General features: G+C 50.5%; 2 protein-coding genes across 8 annotated transcripts in view; one reads left to right on the top strand and one right to left on the bottom strand.

Moving 5' to 3' along the window:
- The window catches only part of ARK2C (arkadia (RNF111) C-terminal like ring finger ubiquitin ligase 2C), a 67,404-nt gene extending 57,344 nt beyond the window's left edge, over positions 1 to 10,060 (top strand). For 2 of the 3 annotated variants that reach the window (XM_084887362.1, XM_084887364.1), the window contains 4 exons: positions 1,173 to 1,277; positions 1,599 to 1,694; positions 3,002 to 3,108; positions 3,837 to 10,060. In XM_084887362.1, the coding sequence (XP_084743488.1) occupies positions 1,173 to 1,277; positions 1,599 to 1,694; positions 3,002 to 3,108; positions 3,837 to 3,954 (426 nt within the window). In that variant the 3' untranslated portion in view covers positions 3,955 to 10,060. The remainder of the gene's footprint in view (positions 1 to 1,172; positions 1,278 to 1,598; positions 1,695 to 3,001; positions 3,109 to 3,836) is intronic. The other variant, XM_084887363.1, reaches the window with a different exon arrangement.
- A 4,094-nt stretch (positions 10,061 to 14,154) lies between these two features.
- Positions 14,155 to 21,369, bottom strand: part of LOXHD1 (lipoxygenase homology PLAT domains 1) — a 93,184-nt gene continuing 85,969 nt past the window's right edge. For all 5 annotated transcript variants that reach the window (XM_084887503.1, XM_084887499.1, XM_084887500.1 and 2 more), the window contains 2 exons: positions 20,451 to 20,609; positions 14,155 to 15,172 (listed from right to left, as the gene is read on the bottom strand). In XM_084887503.1, the coding sequence (XP_084743629.1) occupies positions 14,692 to 15,172; positions 20,451 to 20,609 (640 nt within the window). In that variant the 3' untranslated portion in view covers positions 14,155 to 14,691. The remainder of the gene's footprint in view (positions 15,173 to 20,450; positions 20,610 to 21,369) is intronic.

The raw sequence follows: 21,369 nt of genomic DNA, 5'->3' as shown, positions 1-21,369 counted from the left end.
GTAATGTAACAAAAGACTGAAAATCTTCTTATTCCCAGGCAGCTTCTTCACGTTGCTACCCCAAAGCAAAAATTTGACATTTTGTTCATTACAGATATTTTATATTAATTTTGATTTTCTTAAAAAAATGTTACAATAAAGACTGTTAAAGACTGCCTCTGTCTTTAACCACTCAATACCTCAGTCTCCTTATCAGTAAAATGAGGGGCATGGGGGCAGTAATCTCAGCAGTCTCTCAGCCCTAAGGCCCTCCGGTTCCTGTTATGAATCACCATTTACTGAGAATAAAAGCTAACATTTATTTAGCACTTACTGCATACCAGGCACTGTTCTAAGCAATTTAAATGAATTATTTAAACCTCTTGATAACTCCACGTGAAGAGGCAATATCCCTATTTTACAGCTGAGCAAACAGAGGCTTAGATAGGTTAAGTAGCAGGCCAGGGGCATGTAGTGAATGAGACGAGGAGCTATGCTGGACACCTGGCCCTCTGACTCACACCTGGGTCGGGGGGAGGTGAGTGAGGCAGCTCCAAACAAGTACAGGGGCAGATCCTCTCTGTACTGAAAAATTTGACATTTTGTTCATTACAGATATTTTATATTAATTTTGATTTTCTTAAAAAAATGTTGCAATAAAATATTACTTGTCTCAATCACAGTGCCCTCTTAAATGTTGTGTCCTCACTTGCCCCACCTGGGTCAGACAGTGTGGAGTCAAGAGGGAGGGAACTGACTCTGCCCCCACTTCCCCAACTGCCTGGGTTTGAAATGGTGGCTCTGCCACTTGGTTGCATAAGTTGGGCCACTTACTAAATGTGCCCGTGCCTCATTAACCCTATCAGTAAAATGATGATAGTAACTGCACCTACATTGCAAATCTGATAAGATCATTAAATTCGTTAGCTATCTGAAAGGCCTACAACAGTACCTGCTGGCATGAAATAAATGACCCATCAGGCCAGGTGTTACCTCACTGATTTTGTTATTCTTTCTGGGGCTGGTCCAGCATAAGCTTGGTTCTTGAGGGGGTGAGGGAGACCGGGAGCAGGAAAAATGGCACTTCTGCCCACAGTTTCTCAGAGTATGCAGATTGGCTGTTATGGGAAGAGGAGTCAGATGCTGAGATCATGGTGCCTTGAATCCTATCTGAGGCATTTTCTCCCCAACAGGTTGTCCATGAAATCCGAAACTACCCTTACCCGCAGCTTCACTTCCTTGCTCTCCAGGGACTGAACCCCAGCAGACACATCTCTGCTGTGCGGGAGAGCTATGAGGTACGCCTGCCCCTCTGTCTGGGAATCCTCTGGCCAGCTTGACTCCAGTGGGATTGGTAGAGAAGCTATTATCATTTATCATGTCCTCTCTCCTTTCCCTTCCTGGTGGGTAGGGCATGAGGGGGTCAGGAGGAGCCTTGGGGTTGAGAGGAAGAGAAAGAAACTGAGAGCAAGTAGAGATATTTCATTCTTTCAGACAAGTTCTTCTGAATGGCTGTATGAATACTTCCTGCTAACATCTGTCAGTGCCTCTCCCTCTCATCACATGTGTACATGTGCCTTTGCACACGAGTGCACACGTCCACATTTTTCTCTTTGCAGGAGCTACTACAGCTTGAGGACAGGTTGGGAAATGTGACTCGAGGAGCTGTGCAGAACACCATCGAGAGGTTCACCTTCCCCCACAAGTACAAGAAGGTGAGTCAGCCAGCAGATCAGCATGCATAGTAAGGGTGAGGGTGGGGAGGATGTAGGTTGTCTAGTTGACTTCAGCCTGGCTGTCCACAGAAGGGCACAGTCCAAAATCTAGAAGCCTTTGCTCTGATTAGATGCTCTGAAGGGGCAATGCCTTCCCAGGTTTTCTCCTTGGCCTCTGTCAGGTGTAACCAGGAGGGGAGATGGTGGCCTCTCATTAGTAAGGGAGGAGGCTGGGTAAGTGTGTGCATGTGGACTTGTGAGTTGGAAGGTGTACAGGGAAATGAATGTTAGTATCTGAGTGGGGGGAGCAAGGGGAGTGCCTGCACAGAAGGCTAAGACTTGCCTTAGAAAACAATTCCAACTCCAGTCTCACATGTAGACAAATGGGCAACTAAGGCATCAGAGCAGCAATTTTTATGTAAACTAAAACTGCTCTAAACATATAGTCTGATATGAAGACAAATAAATAAAAAATTAAAAATCTAAGAATTAAAAGCTTGACAAGTACTGAGAATCTCAGAGCAGGAACATACTCATTGCGGTCAATCCAGAGCCCATCTTTAGCTCCTCAGGATAGACATGTATAAGTAGAAGAAATAAAGGAAGGAAGGAATGGAGAGAAGGAGAAGGGAAGGAAGAAAAGATGGGAGGGAAGGAGGGAGGGAGGGAAGGAGGGAGAGAGAAAAAGAGGGAGTAGAGAGAGGAAGGGAGGAAGAAAGGAAGGAAGGAAGGAAGGAAGGAAGGAAGGAAGGAAGGAAGGAAGGAAGGAAGGAAGGAAGGAAGGAAGGGAAGAGAAGGAGGGAGAGAGGAAAGAAGGAAAGAAAATTAGATGAACGAATGTATGGATGGATGGATGAAGCATGCTGCATCTGAAAGTGGAGGAGAAAGCTGGAGACAGGGATCTAGGTTGGAAAGGGTGTAAGGAGAAGTAAACAGGATAAGGGGAACAGAAAAGATGAAGCTGTTTATGCACAGCCACCATTTTGCAAAGGATTGATTCATTGGTATCCAGTTCCTTTCCAAACTCTATGCTCCTAGGGCAGTGTAAAGTTTGTGCCTGGGACATAAATTGCCAGGAACAACAATAATAAAGTTCATTTGACTTTAACCTCTGTATTCTGCAGCAAGGAGGGGTGGAGATTAGGCAGGGAGAAGGGCCTGGGAAGAGCGTAGAAGTCTGGGTGTAACTTAGGAGCTTAAAAAGAGACTGCCTCCCTGGAGGACAAAGGTGGGGGAAGAGGTTGTAAGGGCCAAGACCACCAGTTGAGTCTGCTCTAGATAACATGCTCCCCCTTTGTATTTCGTAGAGAAGACCCCAAAATGGCAAAGGCAAGAAGGAAGAGGGGGAGGAGTCAGACACTGATGAGAAATGCACAATTTGTCTGTCTATGCTGGAGGATGGAGAAGATGTGAGGTATGAGGCCAGCCTTTTGGATTCGTCTTCTTTCCTTCGTGGGTATTGGTAATCAGTCATGTGCTGTTTGTCGGGTGGGGTTTTCTTGTGTGTGTATGTGTGCGCACACGAGCCAAGAATGCCACAGTGTGCTTTATGGTTGTTCTAGGACGATAGGGTGTTGAACATTCTAGATGTGTGGTGCCTATGGGTATGGACTTATAGATGATAAGTTTCAGAGAACAGCCTGCTATTTGGCCTGGATGGTCTAAGACAGTGGTTGGCAAACGCATTAGTCAACAGAGCCAAATTTCAACAATACAACGATTGAAATTTCTTTTGAGAGTCAAATTTTTTTAACTTTTTCTAGCACCACTTCTTCAAAATAGACTCGCCCAGGCTGTGGTAATTTGTGGAAGAGCCATACTCAAGGGGCCAAAGAGCTGCATGTGGCTCACAAGCCGCAATTGGCCAACCACGGGTCTAAGACAGTCATGGTTTTGTTTCAGGCTGCACTGAGAGGCTGCATGCAGAAGGAGAATTTGGGTGTTCTCCTTCCTATAGTGATTTCCCATCCCAGCCACAGCCTCACTCAGTGGCAGAGCTCCCATGACCCTCTTTGGCCTGTCCCCCAGTAGTCCTGGGTGTGAGTCTCCTGGTCCCTTGAGTAACCGTTATCCCTCAACTCCTGGAACAGCCCTGGGGTTCTTCCCCTCAGGCATTCCTCTGACTCTCCCCCTCTCTTCCAGACGCCTACCCTGTATGCATCTTTTTCACCAACTCTGTGTGGACCAGTGGCTCGCCATGAGCAAGAAATGCCCCATCTGCCGGGTGGACATTGAGACACAACTGGGAGCTGACAGCTGAGGAAGGAATTAGCCAGTGGATGCCCCATTTTCCTTCACCAGGTCCCCCCACGGCCATAGCCCTTGCAGCCAAACTTTGCCTTCTGAGCCATTTGACGTAGAGGAAAAGCCTGCAAGCACATTTTGTGGAAAGAGGAGTTGGTGGTATCAGTGTCCGAGGGAAAGGAAGGGTCGGGGAGGACCCACCCATCCAAAATGGTGACTGTCCCCATCTGCCTCGCTGCGCGGGAGGGAGGGAGCTGGCCGTGCCCAGAGCAGGGGTGGGAAGGGGGGGCCCATGCTGCTGAGAGTCTAGAGGTGATCCTGAAGGTCCTAGCTGATAGACCGGCCCCTCAATCCTGCCCTTTGAAGGATTGTATATATACCTCTCGACCACGTAGAAACCATGTAGGGGTCTCTAGCTATTTCTGTGGATGGCAACCAGAGCATGTTAGCTTAAGAAAAATGTTGTGTGTGGTGCTCTAGTCATCTTGTGGTGGACATGTCGCTATTATCGAATTCGCACCAAATATTTCTCATTGAGTTTCTTGTTTTGGTGCCTGACCAAACCAACCAATGACAGCCCAAATCTTCCTATCTTTAAGAGAGAAAAGGAAAAAGAATCAGAAGTAGGGGGGAAAAAAAAAGGAAAAAAAAAGCCAAATCTTGTTTACGATGAAAAACGGATTTTTTCCCCCACCCAGGTTGGGAAGCAGGGAGGGGGATGGGGGTGTCCTTGTTTTGTTTTCCATTTTGTTTTTTCCCTTTGCTTTGGTTTTTCTCATGTTTACAATGCATGGAGCATGGAAGGGGCCATTTGAGAATGGGGAGGACTGGAGAAGGAGCAGATGGGAGTCTTAGATGGGCCTCTGAGGGGCTCAGCCAGGGTTGGGAAGGCAGAGGTTGAGTAGGTAAGAGAAGAATTCTGTCTTGAAGGAGGGAGCCCCAGTACCAGAGCCCATCCTCTTAGCCCCAGGCATTCTTCCCCCCTCCTTCAACCTCCCCCCCATTGAATCAGGGAGGGGCCAGCCTTTAACTAAAGTAGCCACCAGGTTCCTCAGAGCCAGGATACCCCTGCTCAGACCAACTTCTTCCTTTCAGCCTGCTTATGCCCTGTCCCAAATAGGTAATTTGGTCACTGCCTCCATATGCAAAAAATTAACCAGATGATGAACCTAAGATAGCATAGGGGGTGGATACTTGGTCCTGGCCAAAGTGCTCTCAGCTAGCACTCAAGGGCTGAGGCCAAATACTGTGGACCTTGAGGAGAACTTGGAACTTCCTTTGGGATGGCTCAAATCATCTTCCTTGGAGATGGCCCTGGCCCTGAGACCCTGTTGGCTGGGTTTGGGAGGCACTGTGTCCCTAGCCTCTGGCTCTTTCTCTGACTCTTTGACAACATTGGGTAAGCCCCTTTCTTTCTCTGTGCCTCAGTTTCCTTCTCCTTGGAGTGGGGAGAAGCAACAGTGCATCTCCATTTCCACTTCTCTACCTCACCTAGCTGTTGTGAGGATTAATACTACCTGCCCACATATTGACAGTCTCTCTTGGGAACCTCCTTGGGGTATAGGGGTGGGGGCCGTAGGAGAGGCAGACCTGAAGTTCCAGGTGAAACCATATTGTGTTTCTTACTGCACCACCCCACAGTTTTTCTGAACCTTAAGGAGAGCAGAGAGATGGAAGAACAGAGGGATGGAGATGGGAAAATCTACCAAATCCCACCAAATCCACCAATCCCAACCCAACTTTCTTTATCTATAAGAGGAAACCCCTGGCTCAGCTGGGATTCTGCTCTCTTCCTTTACCCCTCCCCTCCATTTGCACTTCCCTCAAAGGCCTGTCCCTCACCCAAGTCTCAATGCCCTTGTATCAATAAGAGAAGACTAGGGGATCCAGGATATTTATCACATATATGAAGGAATTCCATAAGGTTAAGGAAATTGAGTCTGCATTGCTGCTACAAAGGGTAAAATGAGGACCAATGGGTAAAAATGACTGGGAGGCAGATTATGGCTTGAGGCAGAACCTTCTAGCACAATGGGAACTGTCAGGTGGAGGGATGGCTACTCTGGACACCTACAGGCAGAGTGGGGGAGGTGGCTCCTGGTGGGAGGTTGCACAAGTATGTTCCTAAGCCATCCTTCCTGAGCACCTGCCAGTGCAGGTGTTGGGACAGGTGATAGCAAAGAAGAAATCCCTCCTCTGGGAGCTTACACTGTAGCTGAGGAGCAAAGACACAAAGAATAGTGCAAAAATGGTGAATAGTCTAATTCTGGGTTAATGGCAATAAGCCTGACCTCGCCCCCTTCTCTGATTCCAGTGAGTAAACAGTGTCTCTAGGGCTAAAGGTGGAGACCCCAACAAGGTGGAAAGTACCTCTGAGTCAGAATTTTTGGGAAAGCTAGTTACTAGTTGTCCCTGTATGTTGGGAATTCTTCCTACCCTGGTTTGACCCACAGGTAGCCAGGATGGTCTAGGGAAGGTCACTCCCCTCTTAGTCTTGGGCTCTTGTTCTCTCTAAGGCCAGTGGGTAGATGGAGTGAGAGCTGGAGGCTTGGCTCTTCCCTGACAAAGTGGGTAGTGCTAGAAACCTGCTTTCCCCTCTCTGGGCCTCAGTTTTCTCTGCTGCCACACGAGGAGGTTGGATTATCGATAGATGCTTGCTAAATTTCCTTCCAACACTCACATTCTCTGATCCTCCCTGACATCAATACATCATTCACGTCATTACAGCGGTGTGCCAACTGAGCTGTTGAAATGACTTGCTGTGGACACTGATGTCTGTTTCAGAGGCTGAGAGTGGGCTGTAGTCTCCTCCTCCTCCCAGTTGTCTGCAGGCTCCCGGAGTGCCCCAGGCTAACTTTAGGCACTGCCTGGGGTGGTGGGAATCACCTGGAAGGAAGAGGTCAGCACTAGCTTTGGGGATAGAGCTTAAAGCCCCATTCCCCTCATCTCTTGGGGCCCTCTTCCCTGCAGGGGGGCACAGGAGGTGACAGAGTTCCAGGCACCTCCAAGCTCCTTTATCAGGGCATCTGTCTGGCCAACAAGAGAGGACAGGGTGTCTGTGCTTTTGCTCCCTCGAGGCCCCTTCCCCCTTCGTCCGGGAGCCGGGATAAGGGGAGAAGAGGCAGGCTCAGGCCTCAGCATCTCACACCCACCACCTCCAGGAGGAGAGACCAACTGTTCTCCTCCTCCTGCTCAACTCAAGGGACTCAGACCCTTTCTTGACTGAGACGCATGAGTGCCTTCTGGGGCAAGAGCTGCCCCAGGACCAAGTTGGGCCTCCTAGCCACAGCACAGCCCTGGCCGCAGTGGGTCCACCAGGGACACCAATCTAAAAAACAACACCACAGCCTGGCCTGTGAGGACAAAGGGTGAGGCTCAGGGCTCCTCCACTTGCCAGGACCCCCTTGGGCCCTGCAGCCCTCGCCTACCACCTGTGGCGGGACTCTAGCTCCTCTTCTGCAAAAGTTCCCAGCCTCCGTGCAAGTATTCTTAACCCTTTACGCCTAACGAACAAGCACAGTTTTTTCAATGGTGAAGAAAAAGCACCAGATTTTTTTTTCTTGAAGAAATCCCCCAAGCCACCCCCCCTCCCCCGCCGGCCGGCGGGACACACACTCCCCGCGTGGGGCTGTAGCAACGTCTGTCAGGTCCCCTACCCCTCGTGTTTCATCTCCTGCGTGCGTAGAGCAAATGCTAGAGCGATTTCAGCTGATAGAAAAAACAAAAAACAAAAAACAAAAAACATGGCACGTTGCTAGTTTACAGGGTTTTGTGAGTTTAAATGCCTTATATTTAACAATCATAATTTATGACTAACTTGTAGATATCGTGGGTTCTTATTTAATTATTTTTATAGTTATTTTGCATTTTTAATTATAATTTATTTATTTAGAAAGGATACTAATTTTTTTTATTACTCCTATTACCTCATTTTGCCGTTGTTTCTGGGAGTGGAATGCTTTGCATGCATTGGTACGATGACAAACAACTACGAATACAAAAAAATTTTTTTTAAATAAAATTCCGCGAACTTTATTTCGTCCAAATATCAGGGTGTGTGATTGCAAGCTGTCCTACTGTGGTGCTGGCCTCTTTGGATACATTCCATATGAAATGCAAACTTTTGATTCTGTATGCTGTGATCTAGTGAAAAACTCCAATATAGTGACTGTATTTAGCACATATATTAATATAATTTGCACTCGTCAGCAGACTGGGATAATCCTTTCACTTGCCACCCTCGTCCCCCCTAACTCCTGTCTTCCCTTGCCCTTCCCACACCTCAGCCCACCCTGCCTCCATCGTCTGAGGAAGCTCTGGGGGCACTGGAAGTCACTCTCTCCACCTGGGCAACAAATCCCTCTGGTTCCAGAATGTTCCCTTCGGACATGACTGGCAGGATCCTGGCTTATGAGAATGAACCCTGGACCAGAGATTAGGAGGCTCAGGTTTTCAGACCAGCTCTATTGTAACCTTCTCTGTGACCTTGAACAAATCCATTGGCCCCTCTGTGTCTCAGTTTTCTGGGTTTTGGGGTGGGGGCCAGGAGGTGAGCTGGAGGGTCTCCAGGGACCCTGGGATTCAGAGAAAATGACACGAATTTGATGGGAGACTACCATGCTGTGCTAAGTCACCCTCCCAGGAGAGAAGAAAGGAAGGAAGGAAAGAAGAGGAGAGGAACAGAGCAGACCGTGAATGTGTCCGGTGGATTTGCTCTAAGGAGCTATCCGGAGGGCTTCTGTCCTTTCATATGCAGCGTCCTGGAGGGACAGGGAGGCAGGACACGTGGACTCATCCCTGGATACGGGCCATGTGCTTTCACAAGGCTTGGCGGTCACTTGGAGAGTGAGCTGAAACCCATGTCTTGTTAGTTATGGGGATGGGATGAGCCCCAAACTATGGTGTTTAGAATTGGCACCCCATCCTAGCATTTCTTGGAGACTTTCTTATTGAGCAATCACCCTTGATAACAGATTGGGACACAGATTTTAGACTCATGGCTTCTCCGCCCCAGTGTCTCCTCTTTACTCTCTGCCATTGCTCCAGGGGGCTCTGGGCAGGGGGTGCTGCTGTGGGTGTGGGTGGGCTCCAGTCTCACCACCCCCGGAGGAGTGCTAGGGGAGGGTTTGGGGAAGTGGCGGCCTCAAAGCCTGCACAGCTGTGAGCTGCGATGCCTTTGAGCTGAAGGAGAGAGAAGAGGTCCATGCCCCCAGAGGAAGCCTGGCCGGGAGTGGGAGAGCCACTCCTGTGCTTCCCGCATGTCTGCCTCTTCTCTCCTCTCCTCCTTCCCCTCCTTTCCAGCCCGCCTTGCCTCTTGCCTCTTGACATCACTGCCTTTGCCTAACGGAGCAGCTCACCCTCCACGTGCGGCCCCCTGGGATGGTGCTGATGGGGGAGGAAGTGGATGCCCAATTCGCAGCACTGCCTGGCCAGCCTTGGAGAAGTGGCTGGGCCGTGCCCGGTCCCTAAGCCCCAACTTTGCTCCGGCTGGACCATGGGTCCCGTTCCCTGGGCTTCCTGCCTGCTGCTTGCCCGGCTTCCCTTCCTGCCTCCGCCCTGGAGCCTTGCTCTCCTGCTTTCCTCTGAGAGGGCCTGTGGAGTGGCCCACCGGGCGCAGACCACCGCTGCCGGGCCTGGCAGACACTGCCCTCTTGGCAAGGCTCCCGGACGGACATGCCTTACGCTGCTCTGCAGGGTCAGAGTGGGAAGGGGCCCTTTGCCCTGGCTGGGCTGTGCCCCCCACTCCTCACCGCAGCCTTCCCTTCCCCTCCCCCACCCCCACCCCTGGCCTTGGCTGCAGCTCATTTCTCAGCTGTGGAGCCAGCCACACCGGGCCCTCCAGGGGGTAATTTGGTTGCCCCTGGTAAGTGAAAGGATTATCCTCAGTGTTGATTGTCCTTTTTTTGTAATCCTCCTGCTGTTCTGTTCTGTTGTGCTGTGCAACATTTTGCTACATAGACTATTTTATAGCAGAAAGCTAGAAGAATATTTATTATGAATATTAAAGCAATAGTGCATCAATGAAAAGGCGGAGACATTAGGAATCGTGTAAATGCTTAGATTCACTTTTGGTGGATTTTTTGTACTTTATTTATAACTAATAAAAATGACCTGCATTGCTAACTACACCTCATTGGTGCAGGGTGCTTATTTCTGTGCAGACCAGGTGTGTGTGTGTGTGTGTGTGTGTGTGTGTGTGTGTGTGTGGCGGGAGGTTGGGAGGAGAGTGTCTGGAAAAAGCCTCTCATAGACCTTGTCTTTGTCCACGATCTTTCTCCACGCCCACCTGTTCCTCCTCCTCCCTCCCTGCCTTTCATCTGCCTCCCTTCCCCCTCCTCTCCTCCTTTCTTCCTCTGCTTCCCCTCTGCACCGCCTCCTCCGCCTCCTCCTTCTCCTCCTGTTTCAGGTATTATTTTCTTCACCCTCTTTATCTCTCAAAGAATCTGTTCCATGCTGTGAATCAAACATCTAATTCACCTGTTTCCTAAACTTTAGTTTATGGTTTTTAAAGGGGAAAGTACCAATTCTTGATCAATCTACAAATGTAACCTCTTGTGTTTTGACCTGGAGGGCACCTCAGTTGCTCTGTAGGGGAGACGGGATGTGATTTTAACAGTTGGCATAGATTTCTTTTTCCTTTGGAAAAGCCCAGTTCAGACACTCAGCATTGTCTAGACTAGAGCCTGGTCTCCGTGTGCGGGTCAGTGAACCGAAAGATGGCTTTCGTTTGTAAACTGCAAACAGAACCCATAGTAAGGAACTGTTTGTTAAAGTAATAGCCTTCCCCTTTTAGAGTGGTTTTAGGCTTACAGAAAAATGAGCAGGATGTTCCGAGTTCTGTTACCTTCTCTGCTCCACCATGGCTCAGTTACTTCATTATTCACATCTTACCTTGGTGTGGTACATGGTTACAGTTGATGAGCCAACATACATACATTATTATGAACTAAAGTCCACAGTTTACATTAGGTTAATGAATGTTTAAATCCCTCATTTTTGTTCAAGGCAGATGATCCCAGATGCTGTCGCTTTCCATATTTTCCATCTACGTCTCTCCATCCATGAATCAGGGCTCACTAGTCCTGGCCCCACCACTCACCTGTGTGTGGATGGGAAAGACACCGCCCTTCCTCAGTTTCCAGCTGTAAACAAGTGGACGGGTAGACTGGGCTCCAGTTCCACATGCCCCAGGTCTTTATTTATAGACACCGCCTCCTCGGTAATCCTTGTCCAGGTCATCTTTGTTTACACAGCCGAGGTTCCCCTAGGAGGAGAGGCCTGAGCAATTTGGGGGGAAATGGTTCTCTTTCCTTGGATTTTGCCCTACCCCTTTACATGGGCATATGTACCCTTCCTAATCACTACTCCCTTCCTGCACTTTCCATTGCAGTGCCCGGGAGGAAAGGGACTTCTCAGAAAGCATGCAGGTTCATCCTCTGTGCAGGCTGAGACTCTCATCACCACGAAGATCCCAGGAGGTTAAAGAGGAAGAGCATCTGTCTGTATTGTCAGGGCTCTCAGAGAAACAGAACCAATAGAAGATGACAATATATGATAGATAGATAGATAGATAGATAGATAGATAGATAGATAGATAGATAGATAGATGAATGATGGTTGAATGGATGGGTGGGTGCATATAGATCTCTCTGTATATCTGGAGATCCGGAAGAGTCCCACGACCTGTCATCTGCCAGCTGGGACCCAGGAAAGCCGTGTTTGAGCCTGAAGGCCTGAGGACCGGGAGAGCCAATGGTGTCAGCCTCAGTGCAGGGGCAGAAGAAGAGCGAGGTCTCATGCAAGCAGGCAAGTGGGAGGTGGACAAAGTCTCCCTTTCCCTCCATTTTGTTCTATTCAGGCCTCAGTGGATGGGATGAGAGGCCCCTTCCCCCATGTCAGGGAGAGTGATCCACGTGACCAAGTCCACTGATTCAAACGCTATTCTCACTCAGAAACACTCACAGACACACCTGGGCTCCCAGGGGCCAGAGTGACACATAAAATTAACCATCACACACTATCTCACCTCACCCCAGGCCTTATTGAGACCTCCAGGATGGAAGTGCAAACCCATCTCCCCTCCGGCTCATAATCACACCACCTCCTCACCCCTCCCCGGCCCCCACTCCCCGCCCCCAGCCAGGTGCCACTACCCAACCTCCCATTAAACTTGGGGCTAACGTGCTCTTTCCTCCTTTAAAGGGCATTCACTCTCAAAGCCCATCTGTCCGGAACTTCCTTTTCCTTTCCCGAGGCCAAACTTCCCACCTGTTCCTGAAGCCCCTTACCTTGTCCTCACTCAGGGCGTTTGGGTGCCCACCAGTCCATGCTCTGCCAAGGGGCTGGGAGTAATGTGGGTGCCATTTAGGATAGACACACAGCACAGGGGAGCACCCACAGTGCTTCTGACCTCACCGGGGTGACCCCACCTCATCAGATTCATAACGTGTCTGAACTGGCTGAGTTGACTTCTTTCAAAACCTTGGAAGAAAAGGACTGTTCAGCCAGAGCTGAGGAAATAATAACGGCAGGCTTTTGTTTAACCTACTTAAGAGTAAAAGTGTTTTTTAGACTGTGGTGCAACCGTTTGTATGTAAATAGCTCCTGCTAATTGCAAACTGAGTTTTAATCTTTTCTTTGATGTAGACCCCTGGAGACACTTATTTGGAAATACTTGGTTAGCAGTTACTCGAAAGCAATACAATCAAGGTTCTTTCCAAACCCTCTTTCATGTAGGCTTGTCTCTAAATCCGGGGAGGGAAAACGGAGCTGATATAAAACCTGTCGCTCAGAAATCACCCTTACAGAGAAGGCCTTTCTGCCGAGGGCAGCAGCTGTCAGAGGGGGACGATGGGTGGTGAGGAGCGGCAGGCAGAGGGAACAGCCCCAGCAGCCGCACAGCAGCGGACAGTGTGCAGCAGAGCTGGGCGTGGAGCTGTGGGCAACCTGCCTGGATGGAAACGGCCCAGGTCCCAGGAACTTGGGAACCAGCTGGGGGTGGGGAGGGTTTTGTCTCAGATCTGAAACAGGGAGACTGAGTGGAGGGGAGACGGGACTGAGAAAGAACCCACACAAATGAAGTGAGAGGAAGGGTCCAAACACCTTCCAGTCCAGAAAGAGACACTGCCCATAGCGCACCCAGGGGTCTACATGTGACATTTTGGAATTTATATTGGAGCCAGGGATTCAAATTGCAGAATTGAGATGGACTTTGTGGACTTTTTACGACCAAAGAGAGTCCAGAAGAGTTTGAGGCTTGCCTGAGTTTTCATCCAGGGACAGACAAGGAACCCGCTCACAGAAAAAGGTACAATAAAGCTGTTTAACGGTGACTTCTCTCCAGTCCAGCACAGCCCTCTGGATTCCTACTTGTTTAACACTATGGACGTACTCACCCCTCGGTGCAAGTGCTGGGTTAAACCTGACTGCATAACAACTCATTTAGCCCTCAGAGTAGCCTACCAGGGAAGTGCTATCACTCTCCCCATTTCACAGATGAGGAAACTGAGGTTTGAGAGAGAACATAATGGGCCTAAACTCTCCCTGCAGGTGAGAGGTGCAGCTGGGGCCTGCCTACTGGCCTGTGCTTCCAACCCTGGCTGCTCTCCAGAACCCCTAGCCTTCCTGGAACCTGCCTCGAGCCAGTTAGCCTTGCTAAGAATTTATACCTGTGTGGGGGAGGGCACAGGGGACGTAGCAGGGCAGCAGAAACCCTTACTGGGTTGCCTTCCTAGCCGAAGGCTTCGGCTCAGGCCCCGGACTGCAGGAAAATTAGAAGTGGGGCTCTCAGTTCTGGTGCACTCCTGCTGTGTGATGTCCAGCCCCTTTGTGGCTCAGTCAGGGAGTGTGTGTGTGTGGAGTGGGGAGGGTGCACATGTACTTGAGTGTGCAGTTCTCCTGCTGCCTCTTCAAGGTCACGACCCCCTGGAGGGCAGCTCTCAGTTCATATTGCCCACACAGAGCCCCGGGCAGTAGGCGCTAAATAACCCGAGGCCCCTCCCACCCTCCTCCCTTTGGAATGCAGCAGCAACAGGCTGTCCCAGGCTCCGACCCCCATGGCCTTCTGCTCAGGCCTCAGCTGTGTCACCACAGCTGGGGCAGCCAGCGGGCGCTTGGCAGTGGTTCTCTGGGAAGTGATGGAAAGAATCACATACCTTTCACAGGCCCATAAATCGCCCCCACCCCCGGCCCACCGGTAAAAATACTTCCTCCTGACGGTGTTCTCCATTTGCACCGGGTTTATTGAACCTGGGAAAAGGGTCCATTTTTAGAGAGCAGATGTCAAGATGCATTCTTTGTGGGGTGTGGTTGGTAATAATTTCATTAGCCCAGCTTTGGCGGCGGGAGGAGGGGTGGTGGTGTTAATTAGTTTTTTATTAAAATACACCATCTCCTTCCCCATGTCTGTCCCCTGGGTGAAGCCCAGTTTCCCATCTGCACCCCAGCAGCCTCGGCCTGGCTGTTATTGGAAAAGAAGATGAAGAGTTATTTCAAGCAGCGGTGGCTTGGGACACATATTGATGGTTCCTGTAGGCCCCAGAGCCTGGGGAGGGGCAGGCCCCCCAAGAACTCACCCAGCGTGTCCCCCGAAGGACCACGATGTTCTGGCCCACAGAGGCACAAATCACCTTCTGGGCCCCAGTCCCAGCTCCAGGAGGCTTCGGGGAAAGTCTACCGGAAGCCAAGCGGAGGGGTGTGTTGGTGTGGTGGGGAGCCGCTGGGGGAGAAGCTGGGAGGAAGGGCCTCCGGCCCCTCAGACAGAAGGGAAGAGGTCTCGCCAGGTGAGCCCGTCTCCTCGCTTCTTGTCCAGCCACCGGCCGCAGCCAAAGATGGTGGCCACGCCCGAGCTGGTGTTGGTGACCTCCAGCTTGTCCAGCAGCCAGCCCGAGCTGTAGCCGCTGCTGTCGTGCTCCACGCGCACCTTGCGCAGCTCGCCCAGGTCGAGCGTCTCCAGGAAGAAGTGGTCAGTGCTGCCGCGCTCGAAGAGGTTGCGCATCTTCTGCTTCAGCTCCCGCTTGCCCGTGTCCCCGTTCGACCCGAAGACGGTCACGAAGACGTTGGCGTCCGTGCCCGCCCCGGGCTCGTAGCCCGTCGTCACGATGACCTCGTACTTGACCGGCACCAGGCTCTGGACCTTGCTGGCAAAGCTCTCGGTCGTCTTGGTGACTTCGAATACCTTGAAGTACTTCCTCTTCCTCTTGAGGGGGATGAGGGTGTCACAGTTAAAGAAGTACCTGGGGGCGGGAGGGGAAGCTCAGTGGACACCAGCCGGGCCCACACCCTCCCGGGACCCCTGTTCCTCCATAGACCCTCCTTCCCAAGGGACAGGATACGGAGCCAGAAATGTCTGCATTAAAGCATGAGGATTACATCTTGCTTACCCTAACATCCAGAGTGCTCTCCACCCATCCAGCTGCCTTTTTTGTACTTTTATTCTCCCTTTACTGTTCTGGATTTTCATCTAAAATGGGTTTGGTGGAAATGCTGCAGCCAACTGAGTAGGGCGGAAATCCTTACACTCCCTATCTGATCCACCAGCTAGTTCCAATGAGCTGCTCTGTAACAGAGCCGGAACCAGCCCCCCTGGAAAAATAGGCAGGGTTCACTCTCTGCCCTGCTGCCCATTGGTGCAAGTCACCACTGCCTGCCACCTGGACACATCAGCCTCCAGCCCATCTCCCTGCTTCTCGTTCCCCACGGTCAGTTCTCTACGCAGCAGCCTGATGACCCCCTGGAGATATAATCCCAAGAATGCCATTCCCCTGCTCAGAAGACCTCAGTGCTTTCCGTAGTTTTGCAAAAATCACCACCTTTCAAAGGCCTGCAAGACCCTCTTGATCTGACCCTCCTCCCACTGTTGACCTTCCCAACCCATCACCTGCTCTTCTCTTCTAAGCTCACTCCATGCCAGCCATGCTGATCCCCTCACTCCCTCAAAGGGGATGAATATTTCACCCGACGTTCTTGTCAGAGGCAGTTGCAGGGTTCGGAGTGACAATCCCAGCCAAAGCCAAATGGAATCATGGCTGTAGAATGTGTTCCCTCACAGTTGGCTGACTTGAAATGTGTGTGTGTATGTGTGTGTGTGTGTGTGTGTGTGTACATGCTCTTGGCTGCAGGGTTTATGGGTTAAGAGAAAGTCCCCCACTGAAGAAACCACCATACTTAGAAGCAAGATCAGGGCCAAGAGCACCAAAAAGTCCCTTCCCTAATGCCATTCCTACCCCACATCTCCCCAGTTTTGGCAATGACTCCAATAATTACCAAAAAAGTCAGAGAGCACAGCAGAAAAACAGTGCATAGGCGTAAAGAGGCTAGAGTCTGCCTCCTGCGTGACCTTGGGCAAGTCAGACCCCCTGCCCAGCCAGACCTTGATTTTCCCATTGGCAATGCTAGAGGCTTTGATTGAACTGCTATGTATTCTTCCCACTCCAAACTATTTTTTAAATTATTATTATTATTTTAGGTTAACTCTTATTTTTTTATTCATTTTTACTTTAAAAAAATATTTTTACTGGAGAGAGAGGGAGAAAGAGAGAGAGAGAGAGAGAGAGAGAGAGGGAGAAAGAGAGAGAGAGAGATCACTTGCTTCCCACCCATACACGCCCCAAGCTGGGATTGAATTTACAACCAAGGTATTGTGTTCGGACTGGGAATCAAACTTGCAACCTTTTGGTGTCAGGGACGATGCTGCAGCCAACTGAGCCACTCGGATAGGGCAAAAATCAAACCTATTTTAGATGAAAATCCAGAACAGCAAAAAGGCTTGGTTTTCTGCAAACTTACTAAATGCCAGGGTTTTGCATTCTTGCATCTCATTAACTCCCATAACAGCCCTGAGTTGTAGGCATCATCCCCTCATTTCACAGAAGGGGAAACTAAGGCTTTGGGAAGAGAAGTCACTGCTCAAGGGTGACCCAGAACCGGGGCCCAGAGCCAGCCTGCCTGGCTGCTGAAGGGCCCGCTATTTAAAGATACTTCGAAGGGCATCCTTATTCTGCTTGGAGTTCTGTCCTCCCCCAATTTGTCTTGATAAATCTGGATTGTTGTTACAAAGTGCACTTTCTTAGTGGGGGAGACATTTGCATTCTTTGTTTGAAAATTTCTTTAAAATGTATTTCTTTATGCATATGCTCACTAATATACATAATTCTACATAAACGCACAGATCGTGTGATCATATGCATGTTTTTCTAAATTCACTCCTTTTCTTTTCCTTTTTGCTTGGTGTTAGCTCCTTTTTTCTCCCTCATTTCCATGTCAGCATCCCACGGTTGCCTCAGATAACCCATCACAATGACAAGTGGATCTTGCCCAATTCCCTTCCATTTCACCAGCCCTGCCCACACACACACACACGCACACACACACACACACACACACGCACGACATCAGTGTTCCATGTATAAAATGGCATCAGTCAATACATGTTTTTCCATATCTTGCTTTCTTCACTCAACAGTCCTTCCTGGGACTTGCTCCAAGTCATCTGGTACATATTTAATTCATAATTTTTAATGGCTGAAAATTCTTCCCTGGTGTAGCTATAAGGAGATGTTTTCTAATAGACATAATTGTAAGATCACCAAGCCGCAGGACCTCAGGGCTTCGTGGGATTAAGACTAGCTGGGGAAGGACACGAGCCAGGTTGTTCCCCCTGGAAGTAGGCGGGGGGAGGTCATCAATAAGAGTCAAGGCTAAAGCAGAGAATAACAAACACAAAAGTAACTAAATACATGAAAAAACACGTGGAATAGGATCACACTTCTGGGAACAGTGTGTCTGTGAGTTGTTAGGAAAATGCCAGAGAGAACCGGCCACCAAAGGCTCATGATGGCCTCCTCGGATGGGTAGGGCTCTAGGGCATCTTTGCTTTCTTTTATACACTTTCTTTGTATTATTTGGATTTTTACAATGATTATGTATCACATATAATATTGGGATAGAAGAATGAGGCTATTTCTGGTCTTAAAAATAAAAGGGGGAAAAAAGTAACACAAGCCTCTCTGTGTGTCCTTCCTCCGGAATCCTGAGGATGCTAGTGACAAAGAAAAGCTGGTCACAAAGGAACACGTGTTGCCGCAGAGGAGCCAGAATTGGGAAAGGTTGGGAGATGGAAATTTGACATTATCACGTTCAAAAGAGCTTGAGATTAAATTCACGTGCAATTCATGGGAAACCAAATATTCCGGTGATGGTGGTGGTTGGGGAGGTACGTGGAAGCGCATTGGGGCTAGGTAGTGGCTTTTATAATGGCAGCATGCCAGCGCATGATAGACCAGTGGCATGCCAATCGTCACAATGACTAAACATGCCTGCACAGTCCCCCCTCTGGATGGGGAGAGATTTGTCTTCCAGCAGCAACCACAGGCCTGAGACCTGCACAGGCCCTAGGTTGGAGCCGGACTTCTGAGAGCCCCAGGCCGCACCCTGGCTCTAGAGAGCATCAGCTCGCCTGCATCCTCCCTGCCTCCAGAAGAGGCTGAGGCACAGAGAGCTGATGAGTTATTGCCCAAGGCCACACAGCTGACCCACGGTAGCTCTGACATCTGGGGGTCTGGACACTCTGCTCCCTCTTCTCTTGGGGAAGAGCCCTGCCCTGAGGACCTACCTTCCTCCCCATCCAACCTGAGGACCAACGGACAAAAGGCCAACCTCCTTAGGGTGAAGGAAAAGAGGCTTCCCTGGGAGTGGAGGCAAAGAAATCCCGCAGCTTGGCCCCAGGACAGTGGGACTGGAAGTTCCCGGGCTGGGCCTTCACTTCCCCTCCTCCCAAGACCGGAAGGTGTGGGTGGTGCTGAGGTCTCTGGCTGTCTCTTGTTCACAGTGTCCAATTAGAGCAAACTCAAGTGATGACTGTTTTATTTCATTATTGTATCGAGAAGCAGCATTTTGTGCTGTTTATGTTGGGGGTTTGCGGAGGAGCAGAGCAGCAGCTGTGTTCCCTGTGGTGGGAGTAGCGGGGGTGGGGGGGGGGGGGGGGGAGGCAGACACTGGCTGCAGGAGGAGCTCTGAGCTGACCCTGGCTTGTTGGTGAGTCAGGGTTCCTTCGGAGAACTCTGCCCCACCTCCAAGTCCTCCCTGTGCTGCTCCCAGCAGCCATGCCCCAAGACTCCTCCAGGACCTACTACTTCCCAACTGTCCTTCTCTGGCAGAGCAACAAGAATATGGAAGCCCCAAGCGGAGCTGCGATGGCCTAAACTGTGTCCCCTCAAACTCGCATGCTGAAGCCTGAATCCCCAGTGTGGTGGTGTTTGAAGACAGGGCCTTCAGGAGATAATTAGGCTTAGATAAGTTCATGAGGGTGGGGGACCCTAGATGGAATTAGCACCCTTAAAAGAAGAGAAAGAGACACCAGGGCTCACTCTCTTTCTCTGCCAAATGAGGACACAGCAAGCCAGGAGGAAAGGCCTCATCAGAACCCAACCCATGCTGGCACCCTGGCCTCTTAATTCCGGCCTCCAGACGGGGAACAGCCGCCCAGTCCTAAGTACATGGGTAAGACAGCCTGAGCTGGGTAAGACAGAAGCCCAATGGTTAGACCCCTCCCTGCCAGTTCCCAAAGGGGGGCTTGTCAGAGGGGGCTGATGCCCGGGGCCTGCAGGCTGCAGGTTGAGCATGGACAGACATTATTTGAGGAGCTTGGGCTCCTGAAGGCTGGATCCTGTAGTTGAGGGGCCTGCCTTGGTCCCGCAGGCCTGCACCTAGCTGCTTCTGTCTGGTGTGCTTACCGTGAACGGCGTGGCCTGGGCAGGGCCAGCCCCCCAAATCTGCACAAAGTCCTGAGGGGCCAGCAGCAGTTTTGTGGGAATGCCCCAGCCCGAGCCGTGACCTCAGCTCTCACTCACTCCTCAGGCCCACCCTCCCCGAGGCAAGCATGGCCCTTAGCTTCTTCTCCCACCTCCCCTGGATCCTTGGCAGTGTCTTTCCTGCCTTCCAGAACCTCAGGCTCTTTTCTGGCTTCCAGCGTGGTTCCCAAGTGGTTTTAATTAGACAATCTGATAACTGTGGACTGTTACCCAGGAAACTAAGACTCTTAATCCTCCAAAAATGCCTGAGTCCCCAGGAAGGCCATGGTGGGGGGAAGGCAAAGCTCTTTATTGAAGGTGGGCGTGGTGTTACCCCAGCTGTCTCTGGCCCCGGCCCTGCCCACATGGATGGCGGCCTTTCACTATGACCGGAGAAGGAGCAGGCTTCAAAGCTGTATTTCTTTGTCATTATACAGTGACAGGAGGGAGGGGAAGGAATGTCTCTGCTGTCTGGCACTGTCTGGCTTGCTCAGCGTTAGCTCTTCCAAAGCACCAATGGCATAAAAGGCTGAGCATCTAAGGGCATCTGGCCTTGTTCCCAGTCCCTGGGGTAGGCCTATGGTTCAGACAGCTCCAGTTCAGTACACCTGCCTCTCCCCTTCCTGCCTCCTGAATGAGATGACTCCTTCCTGGACTGTGCTGTCTTACCCAGAGCCCAGCCTCAGGCTCTGGCTAGGGGGCGGGGTGGGCGGAACACACTTACACATTGCCGTACTCCATCTCGGTGATGGTGATGGTCTTGACGTGCCAGAGCAGCTCTCTCTTGGGGATGAACCGCTCCTCCCTGGCAAGGTGGCCCACGCAGATAGCAGCAAGGTCCCCCAGGTAGACGCTGTCAAACTCAAATGTGTCTGTGGTCCCCCTGCAGGACATGAAGGTGTGGCCAATGAGAGCTACCCGTGCCCACTGACAGAAGGAAGCAGTTATTGAGTACCTACTGTATTCTAGGCTCTGGTCTGAGGAACTGGAACAGAATGGCAAGAGCTGATGGCAGGTCTCCATCCCTTGAGGGGTTCATACTACGTTTGGAAGAAGATAATCACCACCATTAAAAAGTCTTGCCTGCTGCCTGGCCCCCGCACCAGTGGATGGCAACAACACATGGGGTTGAGAACAGGCGAGGCCCTGGGCCCTGGGTGTTGGCCAGAGAATGTGATGGGGTGAGAGTGGGAGGGAGTGGGAGAGTGGACCCAAATTGGCAAAGCCATGAGATAGAAAGAGTCGGGTGAGGAGGTGCAGACATTTCTGGGGGTAGTGCTGGCTTGGCTGCAGGCTGGGTCCAATGAGGAAATGCAATAGAAAGGAGGTGAGAGACGCCTAGCCAGCGTGGCTCAGTGGTTGAGAGTGGTTCAATTCCCGGTCAGAGCACATGCCCAGGTTTCAGCATCAATCCCCATTGTTGGGTGTGTAGGAGGCAGCTGATCAATGATTCTCTCTCATCATTGATGTTTTTTTCTCTCTCTCCTTCTCTGAAATCAATAAAAAATACACTGAAAGAAAGAAAGAAAGAAAGAAAGAAAGAAAGAAAGAAAGGAGGTGAAATGCAATAGTCTGTGGTCTGTAATTGCCAATCAGAGTTCAGACTTTGTCCTGATGTAGAGAGAATTTAAATAAAAGGCAGG

This window comes from Pipistrellus hanaki (assembly GCF_964339955.1).
Source record: "Pipistrellus hanaki genome assembly, chromosome: 6".
In the NCBI taxonomy this organism is placed as follows: domain Eukaryota; kingdom Metazoa; phylum Chordata; class Mammalia; order Chiroptera; family Vespertilionidae; genus Pipistrellus; species Pipistrellus hanaki.
Note: the sequence above shows the minus strand (reverse complement) of the source record. Positions and strands in the feature narration are given on the sequence as shown.